This window comes from Tursiops truncatus, chromosome 8, assembly GCF_011762595.2.
Source record: "Tursiops truncatus isolate mTurTru1 chromosome 8, mTurTru1.mat.Y, whole genome shotgun sequence".
NCBI lineage: Eukaryota > Metazoa > Chordata > Mammalia > Artiodactyla > Delphinidae > Tursiops > Tursiops truncatus.
Window position 1 is genome coordinate 98,884,391 of NC_047041.1, and position 19,670 is coordinate 98,904,060.

Here is a 19,670-nt window from a genome sequence, read left to right on the forward strand (position 1 = left end):
ACAGACTGTGGAGTAGGACCTAGGATTCCAGAAGCCTCGAGCCAAGAGGCAAAGACCCAGCCCTGGCTCACTGAGTGGCCTTGGGTGAGTCCTTTGCCCGCCCCAGCCTTCAAGGCTGAAGTCTCCCCATTTGTACAGAGAAGGCAGTGGGCTACAGAGCTCCAAGGATGCTGTCATCTCCCAACACTGAGCCCTTGGCCTCGCCCTGCCTGGACACCCACTAGAAGCCTTCAAATCTGGGAGACACTGGGGAACAGACCTTTCATCCTTCTTACCTGTGCCTGTGTTCTGCCTCCTACCTGGGCTGGGCCTCGCACCCTGGCTCGCAGGATGGTAGAGTACACACACACCTCTGTACCCCTGCCAGCTGTGAGTCCAGCATCCCTCACCAGTGACAACCAGGATCCCAGGAGGGGGAGGAGAGTGGTGGCTCTGAGGGCATCAGGTCGATGGGCACCAGGTCGATGGGCACTTGGCCCAGGTTGATGGGCACCTGGATCTTCTGTGACTTCTCCCCCCCTCCAACTCCCCACCTTGCCCTGATGTATTACCTTTGGGGCAAGAAGCTGGGGACACCCATACCTGCTCTCTGTCCAAGCGCCCCTCCTGTCCCCAGACCCTGCTGAGGCTCTTGCCCAGCCCAGAATCGTGGGTTTCTGATCCCCACCCCTTGCCAAAGTCATGACACCCTAACGTGCAGGGCCCTGAGTGGTCACAGGACCAAACCTCCGTTCACAGGTGAGGCTGAGGCCAGAGGGAAAGGACTGGCTTGAGGGCACTCGGCGCAGCAGCTGAAGCCCGGCTCTTCACCCTGCACTCCGCCTGGCGTGTCCTTCACCGCCGCCAGGGAAGGGCCGTTTCCCAGACCATGGGCTCTTCCCATCCCATCAGGCCAAACGTCAGACTGCTCCTGAGAGGCCCAGCGGCTGGGTGGACGGGGTGGAGACACGCAGGGAGTTAGTCCCTGTGGAGGGGATAAGAGCTCACCCATGGCAGGTGGCTACCCTGATAAGGCTATCAGCTTTGTGGGTGGCGGGGACATGTGCTGGGCACCGGGCCCAGAGGAGGGGCTGGCAGAGCAGCCTGTGGACCTGGAGCCCCAGAGGTGGTCACTGGCTTGACAAGTTCCTCAGGCGTCCAGTGGGACACTCAGACCCTCTTGGCCCACTGGGAGGAGAGAGGAGGCCTTTGGTGGGAGGGGCAGGGCGGAGGTGGCAGCCACCTAGACTGGGCACAGACGGCCCTCAGGAGTGACAGGCTACTGCTTGTGTGACACAGTGCCTCGGGGACTCCTCAGCTGTCCCAGCCACGCCGTCCCTGGAGAGGTGTGCCCCTCTGGATAGAACGCAGCTGCTCACCCCTGGTCTGAGTCTGAGATGGAAATGATTAGCTGTGGATCCAGTAGGGTACCTACACCATCTATGAAGAAACCGAGGCCTGGAGGGGGAAGGCAGGGCCCAGGCAGGTCTGGAACTACTAGCCCGTGCATAAACAGAACAAGAGAACACCTAGCAGGCTAGGACTTAAAGATCATGTCTCTACTGTCCTCTGCTATTATAAATACATTTCTTTGAGTTTTGAAGGCATTTGGGTCTTTCTTCCAAATTATCTGGTTTAAGAGCAAGTATCCAGGAGGACTAGTGACAGGTACCAGGGGCTTGGAAAGGGCCAAGGAGATGGAGGCAGCCAGGTGCTCCGGGACGTGTGTGGGGGAGGGGTGGGGCGGGAAAGACCCACCACCTGTCCAGTCACATAACCTACCAGCTGCTCCCAACGTTACAGGCAGGGGCTGGGTCTTGTGAATCTCCTTTTCCCCCATCTGCCCAGGCCAACTCACAGAAGACTCTGATTAAATGCTGGTTGATTGAAGGGGGCAAAAGGCATGGCTTCCCTAAGGAGTTTTGCTTCTCCTCTGGGCCCAAGACTGCAGACTGTAAAGCAGGGCCACGGCCTTTCTTAGAGTTTCCGCCAAGGCCCTTCCCTCCCTCCTTGTACAGACCCAGCCCAGGCCCCGTGACTGCATAAGAAACCTATAGACATAGAAGGGGGAACTCAACTAGGGAGAGGGGTGGTTGACTTGTCCTCAGGGGTTCCAGCATGGGGGACAGAGAGGGACAAGGGCAAAGATGACCCCCCAGTGAAGGATTTCAGGCAATAGGGAGTGGGGTGGCTAACTGAGGCCAGAGGGCCTTCCCAATGGTCTTTTCAGCAAGTTACTAGGCAACTACCCATTTGCAGTTGTGAGGGCCCACTGCCCTCAGCCACCACCAGGGGCAGCACGGAGCTCGGCCTGCCCCACATTGGTGCAGATACTCCAGGTACCTCTGGGGGGCGTTGCAGGCTCAGCGTTCCCGCTGGGTGGGCACCCGCTGTCCCTGAGTCTAGTGTGTTAGCATTTCCCTGATAAGGGCATCAGAGTCACTGCAGGAAAGGCACTGACCATCTGCCCAGGGGGATTGCCATCCCAGGGCCCACAGGTCACCAAGTCAGCGGGTGACCACAGGAAGAGGGACTCCCACAAAGAGAACAGCCTGTGCAGGGGCCCTGGAAGTGGGACTTGCCCTACACACAAGGATTTGCTCTCAGGGCAGGAAGTACCTTTCAAGGACAAAACAGGCTTGGAGGCAGCCAAGTGCTTTTCTCAGGTGAGAGCAGGTGATGGCCCCAGGGCCATGGACTCTGTGCAGAACATTTTAAAAATAAAGTCTAAGCCCTATTGCTGGAGCCCCTAAGCAAAGAGCCCTACATAGCATCCTTTTTTTTTTTTTCAAAGCATCCCTTTGATCTTCCATCACCCTAGGAGGTCATGCTATTACTCAAAGAGATTGCATAACTTCCCCAAGGTCACAGCCCAGAGTCCAGGCAGAGGCAGGTCTTTCCCTTGGCTGCCTGATTCCAGAGAAGAGGGGGTGGAAGCTGCGTGGAGGGGGTCAGGGTGGGGCTGGGTGGTCCCTGGAAAGACTGGACAAGAATTGCGGTACCTGCACCTCTTCCACCTCCTGTAGGGAACCCAGTCTGGGGCCATGGGAGCCCAGACAGAGTGGGGAGCAATCCTGCAGCTGGTGGGGAGATGGCGGCTCCCACTCCAGAAAGTCCCTCAGAGAAATTCTAGCTCAGCATTTCAATTTTTTTGTTTTTTAAGCTGCTGACATTTCTTCAAATGAAACCTTCTGCTCAGCTTGGAGCTGCCAAAGTGTGTGTGTACTGGGAGCGGAGGAAGCCCTTCTTCCCACCTTCAGGAAGCCCCAAGAGGCAACTCAAATCCCTCCCCAGAAGTGTCCAAACACCACAGGCCCAGGCCAACCACACCCATCTTCCAGATGAGGAGCCCAAGGCTTATTAGTGAAGGACAGCGCTGTGCTCTCAGACTCTAGGGACGGAAACAGCCCCTTCCCAGGGGTCCCGCCTGAATGGTTCACTGCAGGCAAGCACCTGGCCCCAGGCAGGCACTGGGGGGATCCGGGATCACCTCCTGAGGTCACTGAGCATGGTCAGCTGCACCTCCACAGGTGTGATGCCAAGTGTGGGTTGGAGATCAGCAGGGGACCCACTGCCCGTGGTCCTCTGAGGCCCCTCAGCGCTGAGGCTGAGGCTGCAAGAAACCAGTGCAGATCCAGGACAGGGGTGCCTCTTGCGCCCCCCGGGGGCGCCTGCAGACATGGCGCTCAGCCCTGAGGCCCCATCTGCTGCCAGCCCCTGTCCCACTGTGCAAAGGAGTAAAGTGAGGGGAGCCCAGCGTGATCTGCCAAGGTTGCTGGTGAGTGGGTGAAGAACAGGAAGGAACCAGGCCCTCAGGTGACCTGAGCCCAAGGCAGATGCCAGCTCCCTGACCCAGAGCGGAGCACAACTCGGAAAGCCACCACCCACCACTACCCCCTCGCCCCACCAAGACCCTGATGGCTGAAGGATCTGAACTCCAGCTCCAAAATTCATGCGAATTCAATACTCTACTCCGTAATATATCTGGGTTTGTTTTTATATAAAAATAACCTTTTTCCCTAAATTTTTGCGCTAGGAAAACATGCCATGCTCACCGTGTGGTTTTATATACCGTGCCCCCAGCCCTGGTCCCGTGGGGTCTAGAGCCATGGCCTGAGGGGCGTGGAGCAGGCGGGGAGGGGGCCCAGGACGGCGGGCAGGGTCCTCAGGCTGAGGCAGGGCAAGGTGGGGGCAGGTGGGGGAGCCCGGCTGGGTGGCTGGGTGGCGCTGGGGCCCTGGGTGCCGCTGCCTTCACTGGTGGAGGTAGGCTTCCAGCCACATATTGCCAGACTTCTTCAGGGACCTGGGAGGCGGGGGGCAGGAAGAGGTAAGGGACTCAAGTGCAAATATTAACCCCTTCCCCCCACGATGAGGAGTGTGAGTAGAGATGTCCCCGTTCCCCTTTCCCCGGTGAGTCCCTGTCCCCTGGGGCAGGCAGCTGGGTGGGGCTGGAGGGGAGGATTGGGAGAGGAGGCTACATGCTCATTAACTGGAGCGGGAACTAGACCTTGAGTCGGGAGGGGGGCAGCCAAGGCCAAGTCCAGGCAGGAACCAGGGTGGGCCTGTCTCTCCTTCACCCAGCTCTCTCTGTTGCTTCCTCCTGCTGAGCCCCGCTAAGGCTTGGGATCTGCCCACCAGGAGCCTGACATCAGGCAGAGGAACCAGAAACATCAAGAACTTGCTAGGAAACCCTATGCCAGGTGTCCTAAAGGGGCCATGCCAAGTGGCAGTGGCCCCAAGGATTGGGCTGGGAAGGGCCATGAAGAAGTAGGCGGGTCTGGTGGCGCAGCGGTTAAGAATCCACCTGCCAGTGCAGGGGACACGCGTTTGAGCCCTGGTCCAGGAAGATCCCACGTGCCACGAGCAACTAAGCCAGCGCGCCATAGCTACTGAGCCGGCACTCTAGAGCCCGCAAGCCATGACTACTAAAGACCGCGCACCTAGAGCCCGTGATCGCAACAACAGAAGCCACCACAGTGAGAAGCCCGCGCACTGCAACGAAGAGTAGCCCCCGCTCGCCGCAACTACAGGAAGCCCACACGCAGCAACGAAGACCCAACACAGCCAAAAATTAATTAATTAATTAAAAAAAAGAAAAAAAGGAGAAGTAGGTGTTCCAACACCAGTATAGAAGGAAGGGCATCCAAGTAAAGGGAACAGCATGTGCTAAGGCACAGAGGTGGAAGAGCTCTGGCTGAGAATCCGGCCTCTGTTCCCCACGGCCAAGGCTACCATCAGGGCCAAGCCATGTCATCCCTGGACAGCTGCAGGAACCCCCACTCTGTTCTTTCTGCCCCATCAGTACCTTCCCACAGCCAGAGCATCTTTCCAAAATCGTGCCCCTCCTCCACTCAGCGACTCTCCCACTCACCTAGCACACTCCTGCCTCAGGGCCTTTGCACGGCTATTCCTTTGCCCCAAATCTGCTTCCCCTAGATTTCTCCATGGCCAGCCCTCTCCCCTCCTCCCTGTCTTGCTCACACATTGCCTTCTTAATACCACCCACCGTGCCACCCCACTAAAAATTGCAACCCTGCCTGCACCACCCAGTCCCTCTCCTGCCCCCACCCTCAGGTTTTGTGGTTTTGTTTTGTTTTTTGCCGAAGCACTTCTCCCCTTCTCACATTTTCTGTAATTTACTTATTTTAACTGCCTTTTTTCTGTTTCCCCCGCTCAGATGTCAGCTCCAGGAAGGCAGGGATGTCAGCCTGTTTTGCTCACTGATGTGTCTGTAGCACCAAGGACAGGGCCTGGGCCTATGGTAGGTGCTCCCTAAACCCTGGCTACGTGGGCGGACACTGGGAAGGGAGGTCACGGGCTGAGGGCAGAAAGGCTGATCGGAAAGGCCTTGGATGCCAGCTTCTACAAAGGAGCCCACGTGAGCTCAGAGAGCCAGGTGGGTGCTCAGGACGGGGCTGACCAGGCCCAGGGTGGGCAGGGGCCCCCAGGGAGCCACCGTGAGCAAAGAACCCTTACCCGATGATGTCCACCAGGGCGGTGAGGAAGGGCTTCACCTCGTAGCTGAGGCCGTGCTTGGCGCACAGGGCCTTGACCAGCGGGGCCACCCTGCGGTAGTTGTGCCTCGGCATCGTGGGGAAGAGGCTGGGGGCGGGGAGAGCGTGTGCTGGCACCCCCACCCACCCATCGCCCCCCGGGCCCCGCTCACCACCTCTCCCGGGCCCTCCAGGAAATCCAGGGCTCACGTCTCGGCCTCCCTGGGGGAAGACTGGACAGAGAGGCTCAGGCCTCACTCCCACCCCCGTGGGCCCCCGGGGCCCGCGCTCACTGGTGCTCAATCTGGAAGTTGAGGTGTCCGCTGAACCAGTCAAGGAAGACAGAGGGCTCCACGTTGCAGGTGGCTGCCAGCTGCCAGGAGCGGGCGGGGCACACGTGAGGGGGCTGGCACGGAGCCCGACCCCGTGGCAGCCCCGTCAGCGCCCCCCTGCCTCTCCGCTGGGACCCCGCCTCTGCTGCCCACCTGAGAGCTGGCCCAGTCCCGGTGCTTCTCGTGGCCGATCTCCTTGGGGATATGGTTCATCTGGGTGATCCACACGAACCAGTGGCTCTCCAGGACCCTGTGAGGGGAGGCCCAGGCGCTACCCCGCGTCCAGCTGACCACGCAGACCTGGGCCTCGGCTTCCCCATCTGTGCTACGGGATTGCGGCAAGCCCTCCCCGCTAGTGTTTAAAGCAGCTGAGTGGTGCAGGGGCCATTGCCAGGCTGCCAGAGTTGCCCTACTCAAGACGGGGGACACCCCCGGGGCCGCTTCCCTGAGGCCTGCCACCCCCAGGATCTTGCCACTCGACAGCCCAGGGAGACAGTACTGTCCCCGTTCTGCAGATGGGGACGTGGAGGGCTGAGGTCAGGGGCCCCTGCCGCCCGTGTGTGAGCTCCCCACACCCCGCCATGCCAAACCTGGCCATACCTGACAGCCACAAAGAGGAACAGCGCCCCAGGAACACCGTAGAAGGGAATGTAGGAAAAGAGGAAGCGGGCGTAGAAGCTGGCGGCCCAGAGCAAGTCCTGTAGAGGAGGGAGGAGGAGGGCAGAGGCCTCGAGGCAGCCGGGAAGGGGAGCTGGGTCACCCTGGACGGCACGTCACCGCCCCTCTCTGGGCCTGGGTGTCTCAGCCAGGTAAGTGGGTAGGATCCCTGCCCTGCCAGCCTCAGGGGGCTGACCACGGAGGTGAAGGTGCTGTGCAGGGGTGCGGGCTGAGGGAAGCCTTGCCCGGGAAGACAAATGCCTGGCAGAAGGGGCCCAGTGGATCCCTAGCCCCAGGGAGGACACCCCACCGTGAGAGACCCACAGCACGCCCTGTGCACACACCCCTCTCCCCCTGCAACCACACACAGGCACACACTCACGCCCCCTGCGCGGGTGCACACGCCTACCGCACCATCACAGGCACACCTGTTTGCGCTGGTTGAGAGGGGCTGCCCCCTGACGCCCCACCTCCTGCCACCACAGCTGTACGCCCAGGGGACCCGAGCGGGGCCCCCACTCACCATCCACTGCATGCACACCAGCATGTACGCCAGGTTTTCCACCTCGAAGTTCACCAGGGTGAGCAGCGGCGGGCCGACTGCAAGGAGGGGCGTGAGAGGGCTCAGGGGTGGGGCGGGGCACAGGGCTGGGGGCGGGGCTCTGCTCCCCCAGGAAGGCCAGCGGCACTTGGCGCTGGTCCCATCCTGCTGGGACGAGCCCGCGTCACCCACAAGGCCCGGTCCTCACTCATTCCCTCCGTGTCTGAGCCTCTCCAGGCTGGTCCTCGCCCCGCCACCTCCTGTGCCTCTTCAGCAGGTCGGCCCCAGCCTTATACATCCGCGCCCTTTAAGCCTCACCTTGTTGCCCCAACGATTGCCCTAGAGCTCTGGCTCGCCCTGCGGTGAGGGTAGGAAAGAACTCTGAAAGCTCCAGGCAAGACTGTGGTTGCTCCCTTCTGCCGGAAGGTACCCCGGGCAGAGGGAAGGGGTGGGGCGAAGGCCTGGCGATGGAAGTCGGCATGGGCTGCAGGCTAGGGCGACCAGAGAGAGGCCGGGAGAGACCTGGAGGTGCCGTGCTGAGGGGGCTGGAAGCGTCAGGTGGACCGTGCAGGCCCCGGCATGGCTCCCACCCCCAGGGGGACAAGCGGACACTCACTCAGGAAGAAGTACAGGTGCTGGTGGTTGTAGGGTAAGTATCTGCGCTTCTTCTTGCCGTACTGTGGGGACAGGCAGCCGTTGGGGAGGGTGGCTCTCCAGGCCCTCCTTGTCCCAGGCAGGGTCAGGGGGCCGGCTGGGGCCCAGGGGCCAAGGCAACTTTGGATTCTAGCCAACTGGGAAAGGGGGAAGGGGTACCACCAGAGCAGGGGCTCAGCCTGGAGCTACAGTCGGGGGCTGGGTCAGGGGCTGGGCCACAGCAGGGGGTTCAGGGACTACCAGTTCCCCTCTGCTGGAGGCCCAGCCCGAGCGTGTCCCCCATGCACCTCGACAGACGACTCCCCCAGAAGGAAGACGGGCGCCACGGTCACATCCGGGTCCTTGTGGAAGATGTTGGGCTTGGCGTGGTGCTGGAAGTGGCGGAAGTTCCACCAGTGGGCAGAGAAGCCCTGCAGGGGAGGGGGCTCTCAGGAGTGGGGCCAGGCCGCGCCCCCCTCTCCATGGCAACCACACACTTGCGCAGACCCAGTGTGGCCCCCCCACTAAGCCCCTGGCTGCCCACCACCTGCCCCCAGCCTCACCTTCAGCTGCCCCATCACAAACTGCTGGGCCACGTGGTTCCACCGGGACTTCCTGAAGATGGAGGTGTGGCCCAGATCGTGCTGCAGACACCAGCTCTGGGCCTGGGGAGACGCAGGGTCAGGAGCCGAGGCAGGGAGCCGCCTGGGCCCCGGCCAGCCCTCCCAGCTCGCAGGGCACCCCCAAAGCTGGCACTCCACTCTAGAGCCTAGTAGGCCAGTTTCCTCGGGAGGTCCAGGGGCTGCGGGTCTGTCATGGAGCTGTGGGCGGCAGCCGTCCAGCTCCCAGCCGTGGGCTCCCTCTGGGCTTATTAAGTAAAGAGCTTCCTTCACATATTGAAACTATAGCTTGACCCACAGATACACACTTATGGGACTGGGCATTCATTCATTCATTCATTCAGCAAGTATGTCCCGAGTGTCCGTGTGTGCCAGGCCCTGTGTCTGTTGGTCAGTTCAGGTGTCTGCAAGACAGTGCTGGGGTCACCTGGGAGACGGCCAGGATGAGGGCGGCCAGGGTGCTGGGCACCCAGCCGGGGCCAAGGAGGTAGATGACGAGCCAGGCGAGCATCTCCATGGCCAGGATGTGGCCCAGCAGGAAAGCGAAGAACGTGGGCTTGGCCTCAAACAGCTTCATGTCCTCGACCGCCTGGCGCAGGGCTCGGAAATCCTCGATCAGCTGGGCCTGCCACGGCGGCACGGCCGGTCAGCCGAGGAAGCGAGCGAGGCCCCAGGCGTCCCCGGAACCCCCCCAGCAGCCACTCCTCCCAGCGTCAGGCCCAGTGGGTCTGTGGCCGAAGGGGACGGAGGGACCAGAGTGCCCAGCCTGGGGTGTGAGCTGGGTTGCTGGCTGGCGGCAAAGGCTCCTCCGCCACCCACAAAAGGTGTGGGGTACCTGAGAAGCAGGGAAAACCCCGAGAGTGCAGCTCATCAAAATCCTCATCATAGATGGGGCTGCAGAGCCCAGAGCAGGGAAGGGGCTTGCCTGGGGTCGCCCGGCAAACGCCGGTGCGGGTGTCCCTACGGCTCTGCCTACAGCTGTCTGCCCAGGAAGGGACGGCAGACCCAGCCTTGGCCCCAGGGCCCCTTGGGATAATTCAAATGAAGCTGCCACTGGCAACGCCTTCCATCCCCTCCAGCCCCCCCACTGGGGGCTTAGCCTCCACCGGGGCCCTTCTCACATTCTGGGGTCCATCCTGGCTGGGCTCCTCCGGGGCCAGCTCTCCAATCAGCAGGGGCTGCAGGAACTTGCGCACAAAATTGAGGTCCTGGTGGAAGGCGTGGAAGGCATCCTGAAGGAGAGCAGACAGTCAGGTGGACAGACAGACGGCTGGAGTAGCACCCAGAGGCAGCAGGCAGAGACAAAGTGGAAGGGCTGTTGATGCAAGGGCAGAGCAGACAGACGGACAGGCAGGCAGGCAGGCAGTCCCCTGGTGTTTCAGCCGTCACAGAAATAGGACCACACGGGTCAGCCTTGCCTGTGAGCCCTCCCTGGTCCTCCCCAGACCTTGGGTGCCCCAACAGACACCCCTCGCCTGCCAGGATCCAGCTGTTTCACGCCACCATGGGGCCCTTCCCCAAATTTGGTCGGGTATTTTAAAATCTGGACTAACAGGGGACTTCCCTGGTGGTCCAGTGGGTAAGACTCTGTGCTCCCAATGCAGGGGGCCCGGGATCGATCCCTGGTTGGAGGAACTATATCCCACATGCACGGCGCAACTAAGACCCCGCGTGCTGCAACTAAGACTCGGCGCGGTCACAATAATAAATAAATAAATAAATGTATTTTTTAAAAGTCTGGATTGGGACTTCCCTGGTGGCGCAGTGGTTAAGAATCCGCCTGCCAATGCAGGGGACACAGGTTCGAGCCCTTGTCCGGGAAGACCCCACGTGCCACGGAGCAACTAAGCCCGTGCGCCACAACTACTGAAGCCCGCATGCCTAGAGCCTGTGCTCCGCCACAAGAGGAGCCACGGCGATGAGAAGCCCGCGCACCGCAACGAAGAGTAGCCCCCGCTCGCCGCGACTAGAGAAAGCCCAGGCGCAGCAATGAAGACCCAATGCAGCCAAAAATAAATAAATTAATTAATTAATTTAAAAAAATAAATCAGGATTTACAGAAAGTTCTCCCTGGAAGACTCTGATTCCTTTCCTGAAAGGGTTTGACTTTTCCAAAAAGATCACTGGAAAGCTTTCTTGAAATCATATGCTTTTCTACTGGGTCACAAACATCAGATTAATCACCTTTCACACACACAAGCAGTGGGTAAAACGTGGGTGAGGGAACTTGCAATTGACGACCACTGGGCCACCGGGAGAAAAAAAAATCAGTCGAGGACCACACAGCCCGAAGATGCTCAAACAGTTAAACTCGCTTGATTTTAAAAGCAGGAGTGGAAAATATAAGTTTTTTAAACAGTAAGTTAAATAAACAATCTAACATTCCTGTGATTCTCTGTCATGGGGGCAGGGTGCAGAGCGGGAGAAGGGGTTGGAGGAAGAGAGCGACCCCAGGAAAGATAAAGGGCTGTGGAAAGGGACCGGTCAGGAAGTGACCCCGACCTCTAGCACCGGGCAGTTCTGAAGTGTGAGTGAACTTGAACTTCACGCTTGGGACTCACTCAGTCTTCCTGATCTAGCCCTGGTGTCACTGGCTCATTGCTGTTCACAGCTCTTCAACCCATTTTTATCTTCGCACTTTCGGAGGCTCTGAGTGCCAACCCCCAGCCGGCCAGCAGCCTGAACTGTGGGAGCAGCACCTGGAGTAGTGGCGGGTCCCCTTGGGCCGGGGAAGGTGACTGCTGGCTGCTAGTGAGCCTAGCAGTGCCTGGTGGGTGTTAAAACAGCAGGGCCCCTGTCCTCACTTCAGGACATCCCACACCGTCCCATCCCCGGGGACAGAAGCACCTCAGGCCCCTCCAGCTCCCACCTGAAGGCCACCCCTGCAGGATTCACCCGAGGGGTCCCCTTTCTTGCTGCCTGCTCTCTTACTGGCGCAGGGCAGTCTGAGGACCTGGGGGCTCAGAGGATGTAGCTTCTGGGATAACCTAGGCCCTTGGGAAGGCTGACTTGGGGCCCCTCCGCGGAGCTCATAATAGGGGAAGGGGTTGTATAGGTACAGACCTCACCCTCACGACGGAAGAGCCTTGATGGAGGGGGAGCACCCCTGGGGGGGGGAGGGGAGGCTGGCCCCACAGGAAGCTGCCCGGGCGCTGGCCTACTGGGGAGCCGCGGGAGCGGCACTGGCTGGGGAACTAAGAGGAAGATTGCTCTTGTGGTTGGTTGACCCCGCTTACTGTGACCTTGAGCGAGTCTGTTCTCCTGCCTGGAACTAGGCAAATCCAGGGGGAACATCAAAAGGGCGCGCCCCCAGGGCCTTTCGGGCTCTGGACTATAGAGCACTAAGGTTTTTTTCTTTTTCTTTATAGTCAAACACACATAAAATTGACCATCGTCACCATTTTGAAGCGCACAGTTCAGTGGCATTAAGTGTACTCACACTTGGGCAACCATCGCCGCCACGCATCTCCAAACCTTTTTCATCTTCCCCAGTTGAAACTCTGTCCCCATGAGACCCTAGCTCACCATTTCCACCTCCCCCCAGCCTCTGGAAACCACCGTGCTGCTTTCTGTCTCTACGAATTGACTCACAGAAACTTCCCTGGTGGTCCAGTGGTTAAGACTCCGCGCTTCCACTGCAGCGGGCACGGGTTCCACCCCTGGTCAGGGAACTAAGATCCCACCTGCTTCGAGGTGCGGCCGAAAAAAGAAGAATTGACTCGTAGAAGAGGAATCATACAGTATTTGTCCTTTTGTGACGGACTCGTCACTTAGCATCGTGTCTTCAAGGTTCATCCACGTGTGGCATGTCAGAATTTCCTTCCTTTTTAAGGCTGAGCGAGCGTTGACTCTGATTACCTCTCGTTTTCTTTGAAACCGCCCTGGTGGCACACAGAGGCACACGGCATGCTACAAAGAGCGTGACACCAGAGGTGCACACGTGTCACGGAAGTGCAGTGCCTTAAGGGTGCGCCTCCACGCGTGCAGACACCACCACCGACCCGCTAAGGCTCCCAGACACGCTTGGGAATACGCGCACAGGCAAGGCCACAAGAACACCCAGACAGACACGGCCTGGCACGCACACAGACTCACAGAGCAGATGTGTGTGCGGTGGCTCCGGCCCCAGGCTTCCCTCTCTCCCAGCCCCGCGCTCTCACGACCTCTGTGTCTGTTCTGGGGCCGCCCCAGCGCCCGGTCGACCTCAGATGCTCCAGGGCCATGCTGAGGAGCTGCGGGAGCAGCTCTCCCTCCCCAACTCCTTTCCCTTGGTCCTGATTCACCCAAGCCAGGCCTGGAAATGCCCTGAAGGAGGACAGAGCCAGGCTTGCCCGAGGGACCCCCAGCCAGGCATGTCCTTTGCACTGAGGAGGGAAGTTGTGCGCCCCCTCAGGTCCGGGCAGGGACATCCCAGAGCTGGTGGACAAGCCTTCCGCTGGTGGGTGGGAAAGCGCGGAGCTGTGCCAGGTCCTCGGATAGCAGCTCGGGCTCCTGGGGCTGGGTGGGCACTGCTGAGCCTACGCTTCTTGCAGTCTGAGTACCAACAAGGTGGGTCCCTGGCCGCAGACCAAAACCTCAGCAAACAGCTTTTCCTGGAACATTGGCTGGGGCCATGTGACTCAGTCCTCTTTGGCCTCTGTTTAAGGATTCAGGAGCTGGGCAGAAGACTCAGAGAGGTTGAGCCACTTACCCAAGGTCACACAGCTCCATTTGATGGAGGTTGGACCAGAACTTGGTCTGACCGTAAAACTGTGCTTGTGGCCACTCGGCAGTAGCCCCAGGGTGGCCACTCCTGGTCAGAGGGGAGGCAGTGGGTCTCCTAGGTGGAGGGAAGGGGCCCTCGTCACGAGGCTGGTCACCATCCCGGGGAGCCAAGGATCTGGCTGCTCGGAGACCGGGCTGTGGGGGTCGGGACGGTGGTCCTGGTGCTTCTGGGGCTGCCCTGACCAAGTTTCAGTGTACTGCAGGAGGCCCCACCCCTGATGCGCCTGGAAACGTCCTCCCAGGGCCATAGGTGCAAACTTTGTGACCCTCCCCCACGGGGATGGCAACTGAGGCCTCTCACGAGTTCTTGGAACAGAGTTGGGTGAAACTTTTAGAATTCAAACGATGTCTCTAAACATAAGCTGCGGTTGACAGGGACAGGCCCTTGTTCACAGGGGTGGCCTCAGAGCCCTGCACGGAGCTGGGGCAGGATGGCAGGTGTGCGTAAGTGGGCAAGGAGCTCACAACCCAGGCGTCTGAACCATTCTGCCCGTGAGGGAACAGAGGCTCTGGCCTGCCCAGGTCAGAGTTTGTAGTGGCAGAGCTGGGATTCGAATCCAGGTCTATCTTCTGTGACGTCCCTGCTCTCCCAGGACAGAGCTCCCACCCAGCCTTGCTTCAGTCCCTGGAAGCCTCAGAGTGGCTCCTGCCCTGCCCCCAGCCCCGCTTTGAACTCCAGGTAGCAGCTGGGTAAGGGTGGGAGTGGGGAGACTCAGGAGCCAGCCTGCAGGGGATGGAATCTGAGCCGCCACTTAGGAGCTGAGCCCTGGAGCCACAGACAAGGTCGCACCCCCTCTCCATCCTATATTTTTTCAGTAAATCAGGAACCACAAATACCCATCTTGTGGAGCTGCTGGGAGGACTGAGTCAGTGCAGGCAGAGCACTTAGAAGGGGCCTGGTGTCCCGTGAGATTCAGGCCCGCAGGCCTGAGGCAGGAGAGTGGAGGTGCGCCCTGCTGGTCACTGTCCTGGCCAGCCTGAGGCTAGGAAACAGGAGGGGCTGGCAGCCTCCTTCCACCCCAGAGATAAGGTAGGGGCGGGGAGCATTTCTGGTCACTTCTCCAAAGAATCTGGAATGTTCCAGATCAGGAAGGGGGTAGAGCAGGGAAGGAAGCAGGGCTGCTGGGGGCTCAGGTGGTCTGGGTCTGCTCCTCTTAACCTCAGCTCAGGAGGCAGCAGGGGGTTGTGAGGATGGGAGAGTGGACACACCCAGGAATTTCTTCCTCCCTCCCTCTCCTGGGTGGGAAGATAAAGCAGGATCTCACGCCCAGGTCAGATGCTCCCTCCCATCCTCTCCCTGGGTCTCCTCACAGGAGGCCAATGGGGAGGCACTATCAGTATCCCCATTTTATAGATGAGGAAACTGAGGCCAAAGGGCACACAGCCCTGAACACGAGCATCAACTCCCGCTGGAGCAGCAGAGCCCAGCTCAAGGACGGATGTCCTCAGGAAGTTGCCCCTGTCCCCCCAGCACCCCTGGTCCCTGGTGACAGGTGTGGTGGTGGTGGTGGGGTTCCTCCATCCAGCACCCTTGGCCTCACAGGTGTCACTGACCCCGCGGTGGCCTGAAGTGGCCAGGCCCTCTGGCCCCGGGTCCTCTCTCCACCACTGAGCTCTGGCTCTTTCCCGCTGCTGTTTCCCGAGAAACCCATGGCTGCCACTTGGGCATCCTTGGGAGGAAATGCAGAGGGACTGCCGCATGCTTAGGGTACTAGCATCCCCACCCCTGCTCCCCAAGTTCCTGCCCAGCACCATATGATCCGACGCCTCCCCCAGGGCACTGCCAGCCCCCTCTTGCCCCACCAGGGGCCTGGGTGGGTGGGGACATTGCAGAAAACACCCACAGAGCCCAGAGAGGTCACACTTCACGGGGAGTGGCCCTTAGGCAGCTCTCGAGGCAGCTGGCGTGGTAAGAGGAAGCAGAGCACGGCTTCCTCAGCTCTGGAGCCAGGTTGTCTGAGCTCCTGGCCAGCCCCTGTCTCCGGCCCCACCCTCGCTCCACAGCCTCAGATCTGCCCAGATCTCCCAGATACAAACCCCACCCTCCAAGCCCAAGGACAAAGGCCCTGCCCTTTGAGGGTTCCAAGAAGGTCCCTTCAAATCACCCGTATTCAACCTCAGTCTCCTCATCTGCAAAGTGGCCTAACGCTAGGACCACCTCTGAAGCTTGTTTTCTCGAGACCACACTGAGCTAAATCCTAATGGTTCCTGTTGGTGTGCCTGAGCCCACAGCATCACCTGCCCCCTGCCCTGGACGTACCTGCACGCCAGGGCCCAGGTGAATGGCCACCTCTTCCAAGCGGCCTCCCCTGGGGAGGGCAGGTCCCCACCATCTCTTCTCTTAATGCCTCCCCCTTCTCCTAGGAGGCTCTGCCTTCCCCCTCCTCATTAGGGATCTGTTTAAATGTATATCAGATTCCCCTGGCTTCCCTGCTCTGCCCTTCAAGCTCCCCTTAGAATAAAACAAAAGTCCTGCTTCCCCTGCTACCTCTGGACCACACTGCCTGCCCTTCTCCTCACTGCTGTGCTCCAGCCACGCTGAGAGCGGATAGCCTTGCTGTTCCTTAAATGCACGGAGTCCCACCTCCGAGCCTTTGCCCTAGCTGGTCCCTCTGCCAAGGAACATCCTCCTAGCAGATTTTTTTTTTTTTTTTTTTGCGCAGCACGTGGGTTCTTAGTTCCCCGACCAGGGATCAAACCCGTGACCCCTGCAGCGGAAAAGCGGAGTCCTAACCACTGGACTCCCAGGGAAGTCCCTCCTAGCACATTTTTTTGTTCACAGCTGTATCTTCAGAGGTTAGAACAGGGTTTGGCACGTAGGATATGCTCGTTGCATATCTGCTGTTGGATTTAATGATTTGATAATTGAAGAATGAATGAATGAATGAAATAAACAGCTAAGTGGCAGTGAAGCGGGTGGTTAAGAGCATGGGCTGTGGATTCAAATCCCAGACCCATCATTTAATTTCAAGTCACTTTGCCTCTCTGAGTCTGTTTTCTCATCTTTAAAATGGAAATAGCAGTAACAGTACCTGTCCCATAGAGGTATCATGAGGATTCAGAGAGGGAGTATCTATAAATCAAGCACTGAATTCAGAGCCCGGCACACAGTAGGTGCTCGGCACCCAGGCCTGGTAAACTCACGATCAGCAGCGGCTGGGCCTCACCCCTCCATGGCTGGCTCCACTAGTCTCAGGCCGCCTGTGACTCTTAGACAAACCTGGCCCAAGGCCCAGAGCGCTCTCCCCAGGGTACCCGGCTTTGTATCCCAGGATGGCCACAGACTGACTTCACGGCGCAGGAACTCTGGGCATTTCCTGGCAGGAAGGCTTTTGTGGCGTGAACAGGAAAACAGCTGATGGGCAGCAGGGGCTGCTAAAAGGTGGCTGCGGGAACAGAGCCCGGCAAGATGGCTGCCCCACCCCCACCTGTGTTCCAGGGCCGGGGATGGCGTGCCTGGGGTCTGGGCTGGACCACACAGGGCACTGGGGTGATCTGATCCCTGCTCTGCCCTGTGGGCCCACCACAGACAAAGACTGGGGTCCCCCAACCCCAGCCTCCTCACAACCCCTTTGGCCTGAACAGACCAGGTATTTCTGGCAACTCCAGCCCAGGGTTTGGGGCCTCGGGGAAGCTAAGAGATGGCCTAACATCATGTCCTGTTACAGCCATGAACGAACCAGACAAGGTCACCCAGCAAAGACGTGGTTATGCCGTGGCTGTCCACTGCACCCTACAGTCTGCAGGGCACACTCCCACTTCTCCGCTGGCAACACAAACTGACCAGGAACAACTATATAGCAGCTCTGGGGCCACGGAGCTGAGAAGGCACAGTCCCGCCCTCCGCCGGCTCACTGTCTGGCCCAGCTGTCCCCACTTTACAGATGAGGAAACTGAGGTTCAGAGGAGTGATATGCCTGGCTCCAGGTCCCTCAGAGCCTCCAACGGCAGAGCCGGGACCTGGCCCCAGGGAACGGACAGAGTGTTTTAATGGAAATGGGAAAACAGACCTTACTGGTGATGAATCAGTGAGAAACCTGTCACGGGGGGGGGGGGGTGTCTCAGCGTCTAGAGCTAAATGGGGTTCCCACACGGGAGGGCCCCCAGCACAGACCTGGGCACCAAGCGGGAAAAAACGATTCGTAAATATTCTCCATCGTCTTCCTCTTGCCAGCCTCCATCCCGTCCGACAGGTTAGAGGTTGAAAAAAGGCCAGAGTAGCTGCCCCCAGCATCCCGGAGGGGTGGCCAGGGCTCAGCCAGGCTGAGGGGGGAGGGGCTGTGGCACCTCACGCCCCCCACGCCCTGGCAGCGACACACACATGTATAACCACGCACACAAACACACGCCTCGTTCGCACGTGGACAGGCCTAACACGGTCACGCACTCCCTGGCCCACAGTCAGCTCCAACGCCGTGGCCACCGCCGGGCCGCCCGGCACTACCCACAAGGCTTTCCCGGTCAGCTTCTAGGGTTTCAGGAGGTTTCTGACCCTAACCTCTCAGCTTCCTGGGGAAGTGAGGAAGAGACACGTTTCCCCCTAAAAGAGTCCCAGGAAGGTTGCGCAAGCCACGGGAGAAGGCAGTGGGCAGAGAGCAGATGTTTCTGGCAACAGGGGCACTGACCCTCCTGCGACGGGACACAATCGCTTTTGTTATCTGAAGTTCCGCCAGTCAGGGATTCATCCCCTGGAATCTTGAAGACCTTCCTGGTACCCAGTGGGACCAGCCTAGAATTCTGGATGGTCAAGGACAGAGCGTCACGGCCCCAGGTCCTATTGTCCAGCTGGGGGACTGTGGGAAAAGGGGCTGGTGAGGACTCTCATCCTGATGCTGCTCTGCCAGATGGTCCCACTGGACAGGCCACATTCCTCCTTGACCAGAACATGTCTGAACATGGCTGCAAAGGGGAAGCTGGGGTCCACAGGGGCCAGCCTGTTCCTGGGGTGAATGTGCTTCCCAAAGAGGCCCACCCAGCCTGACTAGCGAAATTCTCCCCCATGCAGCTGTTAGCCCACGAGAGGTGAGTCACGGCTCCTCAGAGCCATTTACAGCAGCTCTGGGGAGCCACAGACCTCTAGGCCTCACTCAAGCTTTGCTGCCCAGCCTCCAGCCTCTGATGGCAGGCACATCCTTGCCAGCCCCTGGGGAACCCGCCCTACCTCTGGCATCCAGCAAGCGCTCGGCCTGAAGAGCCTGGTCTGGGAGAGCCAGCACTGAGAGGAGGAACCTCAGAGCATCAGGGAGCCCCCTCACCAAGGGCCAGTGCTTTCTGCCATGACACACCCACCTCTGAGAGCCCCTTCCTCCCCGCACAGATCTGCTCCAGACCAGCCCTGGTCCACTGCCGGGGGTATGGGTCCTCCATGCTGATGTGGTCTCCCTACTCCACATCAGGCCCCGGCTAGTAGATCCCAACTCTGGGTCCCCGGCCGGGAGGTCAAAGGTCAGCGAGAGTAAGAAGGATGCTAAGGCCCCGCCGGTGGAGCAGGGCACGGTGCCCACGAGCAGGCCCCAGCGAGCGCTGGGCTCTACCCCGCCAGCGGTGGGTGGCCTTACCGTGGCGTCCTCGGCGCCGTGGTGGCCGATGAGGCGGCTGCCCCCCGGGTGCCGCTGTGCCCAGCGGCTGATGTCGTAGACGCGACGCTCGATGACCAGCCACTTGTCGCCTGGCAGGTTGTGCGGGCGGATCTGCTCCCAGCGGAAGGTGGGCAGCGTCGCCCCCAGCTGCGCAGGTCCCCCTCCGGGCTCCCCGACGCCGCCCATGGCTGCGTGCAAAAGTCCTCGCGAAGCCGGGACCTCGCCGAACGAGACCTCTTGAGGAGCGAGGCCGCGTTCAAAGACCTCCTCCGCCGCCACCCGCTGCTCCGCGGCCCCGCCCTGCCGCTGCGGCCGCCGTACGAGCGTGCGCCGGGCTGTCTGCCGGCAACTTTTCACTCCCTTATAATCGCGCTGACAGCGCTCGCCTCGCCCTCCCCGCACCCCGGCCCCTGCCGCCGCCCCGCACCCGCCCCAATCCCGGCGCAGCGCCTTGGCCCCCATTGGCTGCGCCGCGCTCTGGCGGGGCTGGCGGGGAGGGCCGTGTCGAGGCTGGCGCGCCCCGCCCGCGAGGCTCCGCGGCCACAACACCCTGGCCTGCGGGGGGCACCGTC

The 19,670-nt window shown here is 60.1% G+C and overlaps 1 protein-coding gene across 5 annotated transcripts; it reads right to left on the minus strand.

The window, feature by feature from the left end:
- Nucleotides 1-3,951: 3,951 nt before the first annotated feature.
- On the minus strand, nt 3,952-19,551 carry FADS3 (fatty acid desaturase 3). 5 transcript variants are annotated; one of them, XM_073809057.1, is made up of 13 exons: nt 19,078-19,520; nt 9,877-9,987; nt 9,183-9,380; nt 8,699-8,800; nt 8,444-8,566; nt 8,119-8,179; nt 7,821-7,859; nt 7,485-7,561; nt 6,905-7,002; nt 6,458-6,554; nt 6,266-6,345; nt 5,956-6,081; nt 3,952-4,282 (listed from the first exon to the last, which is right to left on the minus strand). In XM_073809057.1, the coding sequence occupies exons 1-13, from the start codon at nt 19,282-19,284 to the stop codon at nt 4,231-4,233; spliced, it is 1,371 nt and encodes a 456-aa protein (XP_073665158.1). In that variant the 5' UTR covers nt 19,285-19,520; the 3' UTR covers nt 3,952-4,230. The 5 variants fall into 5 exon arrangements, with proteins under 5 accessions (XP_073665158.1, XP_033716696.1, XP_073665157.1 ...); XM_073809056.1 differs by lacking the exon at nt 3,952-4,282 and adding an exon at nt 4,359-4,621 and having other exon boundaries at nt 19,078-19,551; XM_033860805.2 differs by lacking the exon at nt 7,821-7,859 and having other exon boundaries at nt 19,078-19,514.
- Nucleotides 19,552-19,670: the final 119 nt, after the last annotated feature.

Coding starts and splice junctions, on each gene's coding strand:
- FADS3 (XM_073809056.1), bottom strand. CDS start 19,284: ATGGGCGGCGTCGGGGAGCCCGGAGGGGGACCTGCGCAGCTGGGGGCG. Junction 9,988..19,077: donor ACGGCGCCGAGGACGCCACG/GTAAGGCCACCC, acceptor GCTCTCCTTCAG/GATGCCTTCCACGCCTTCCA. Junction 8,180..8,443: donor TGGGGGAGTCGTCTGTCGAG/GTGCATGGGGGA, acceptor CTGTCCCCACAG/TACGGCAAGAAGAAGCGCAG.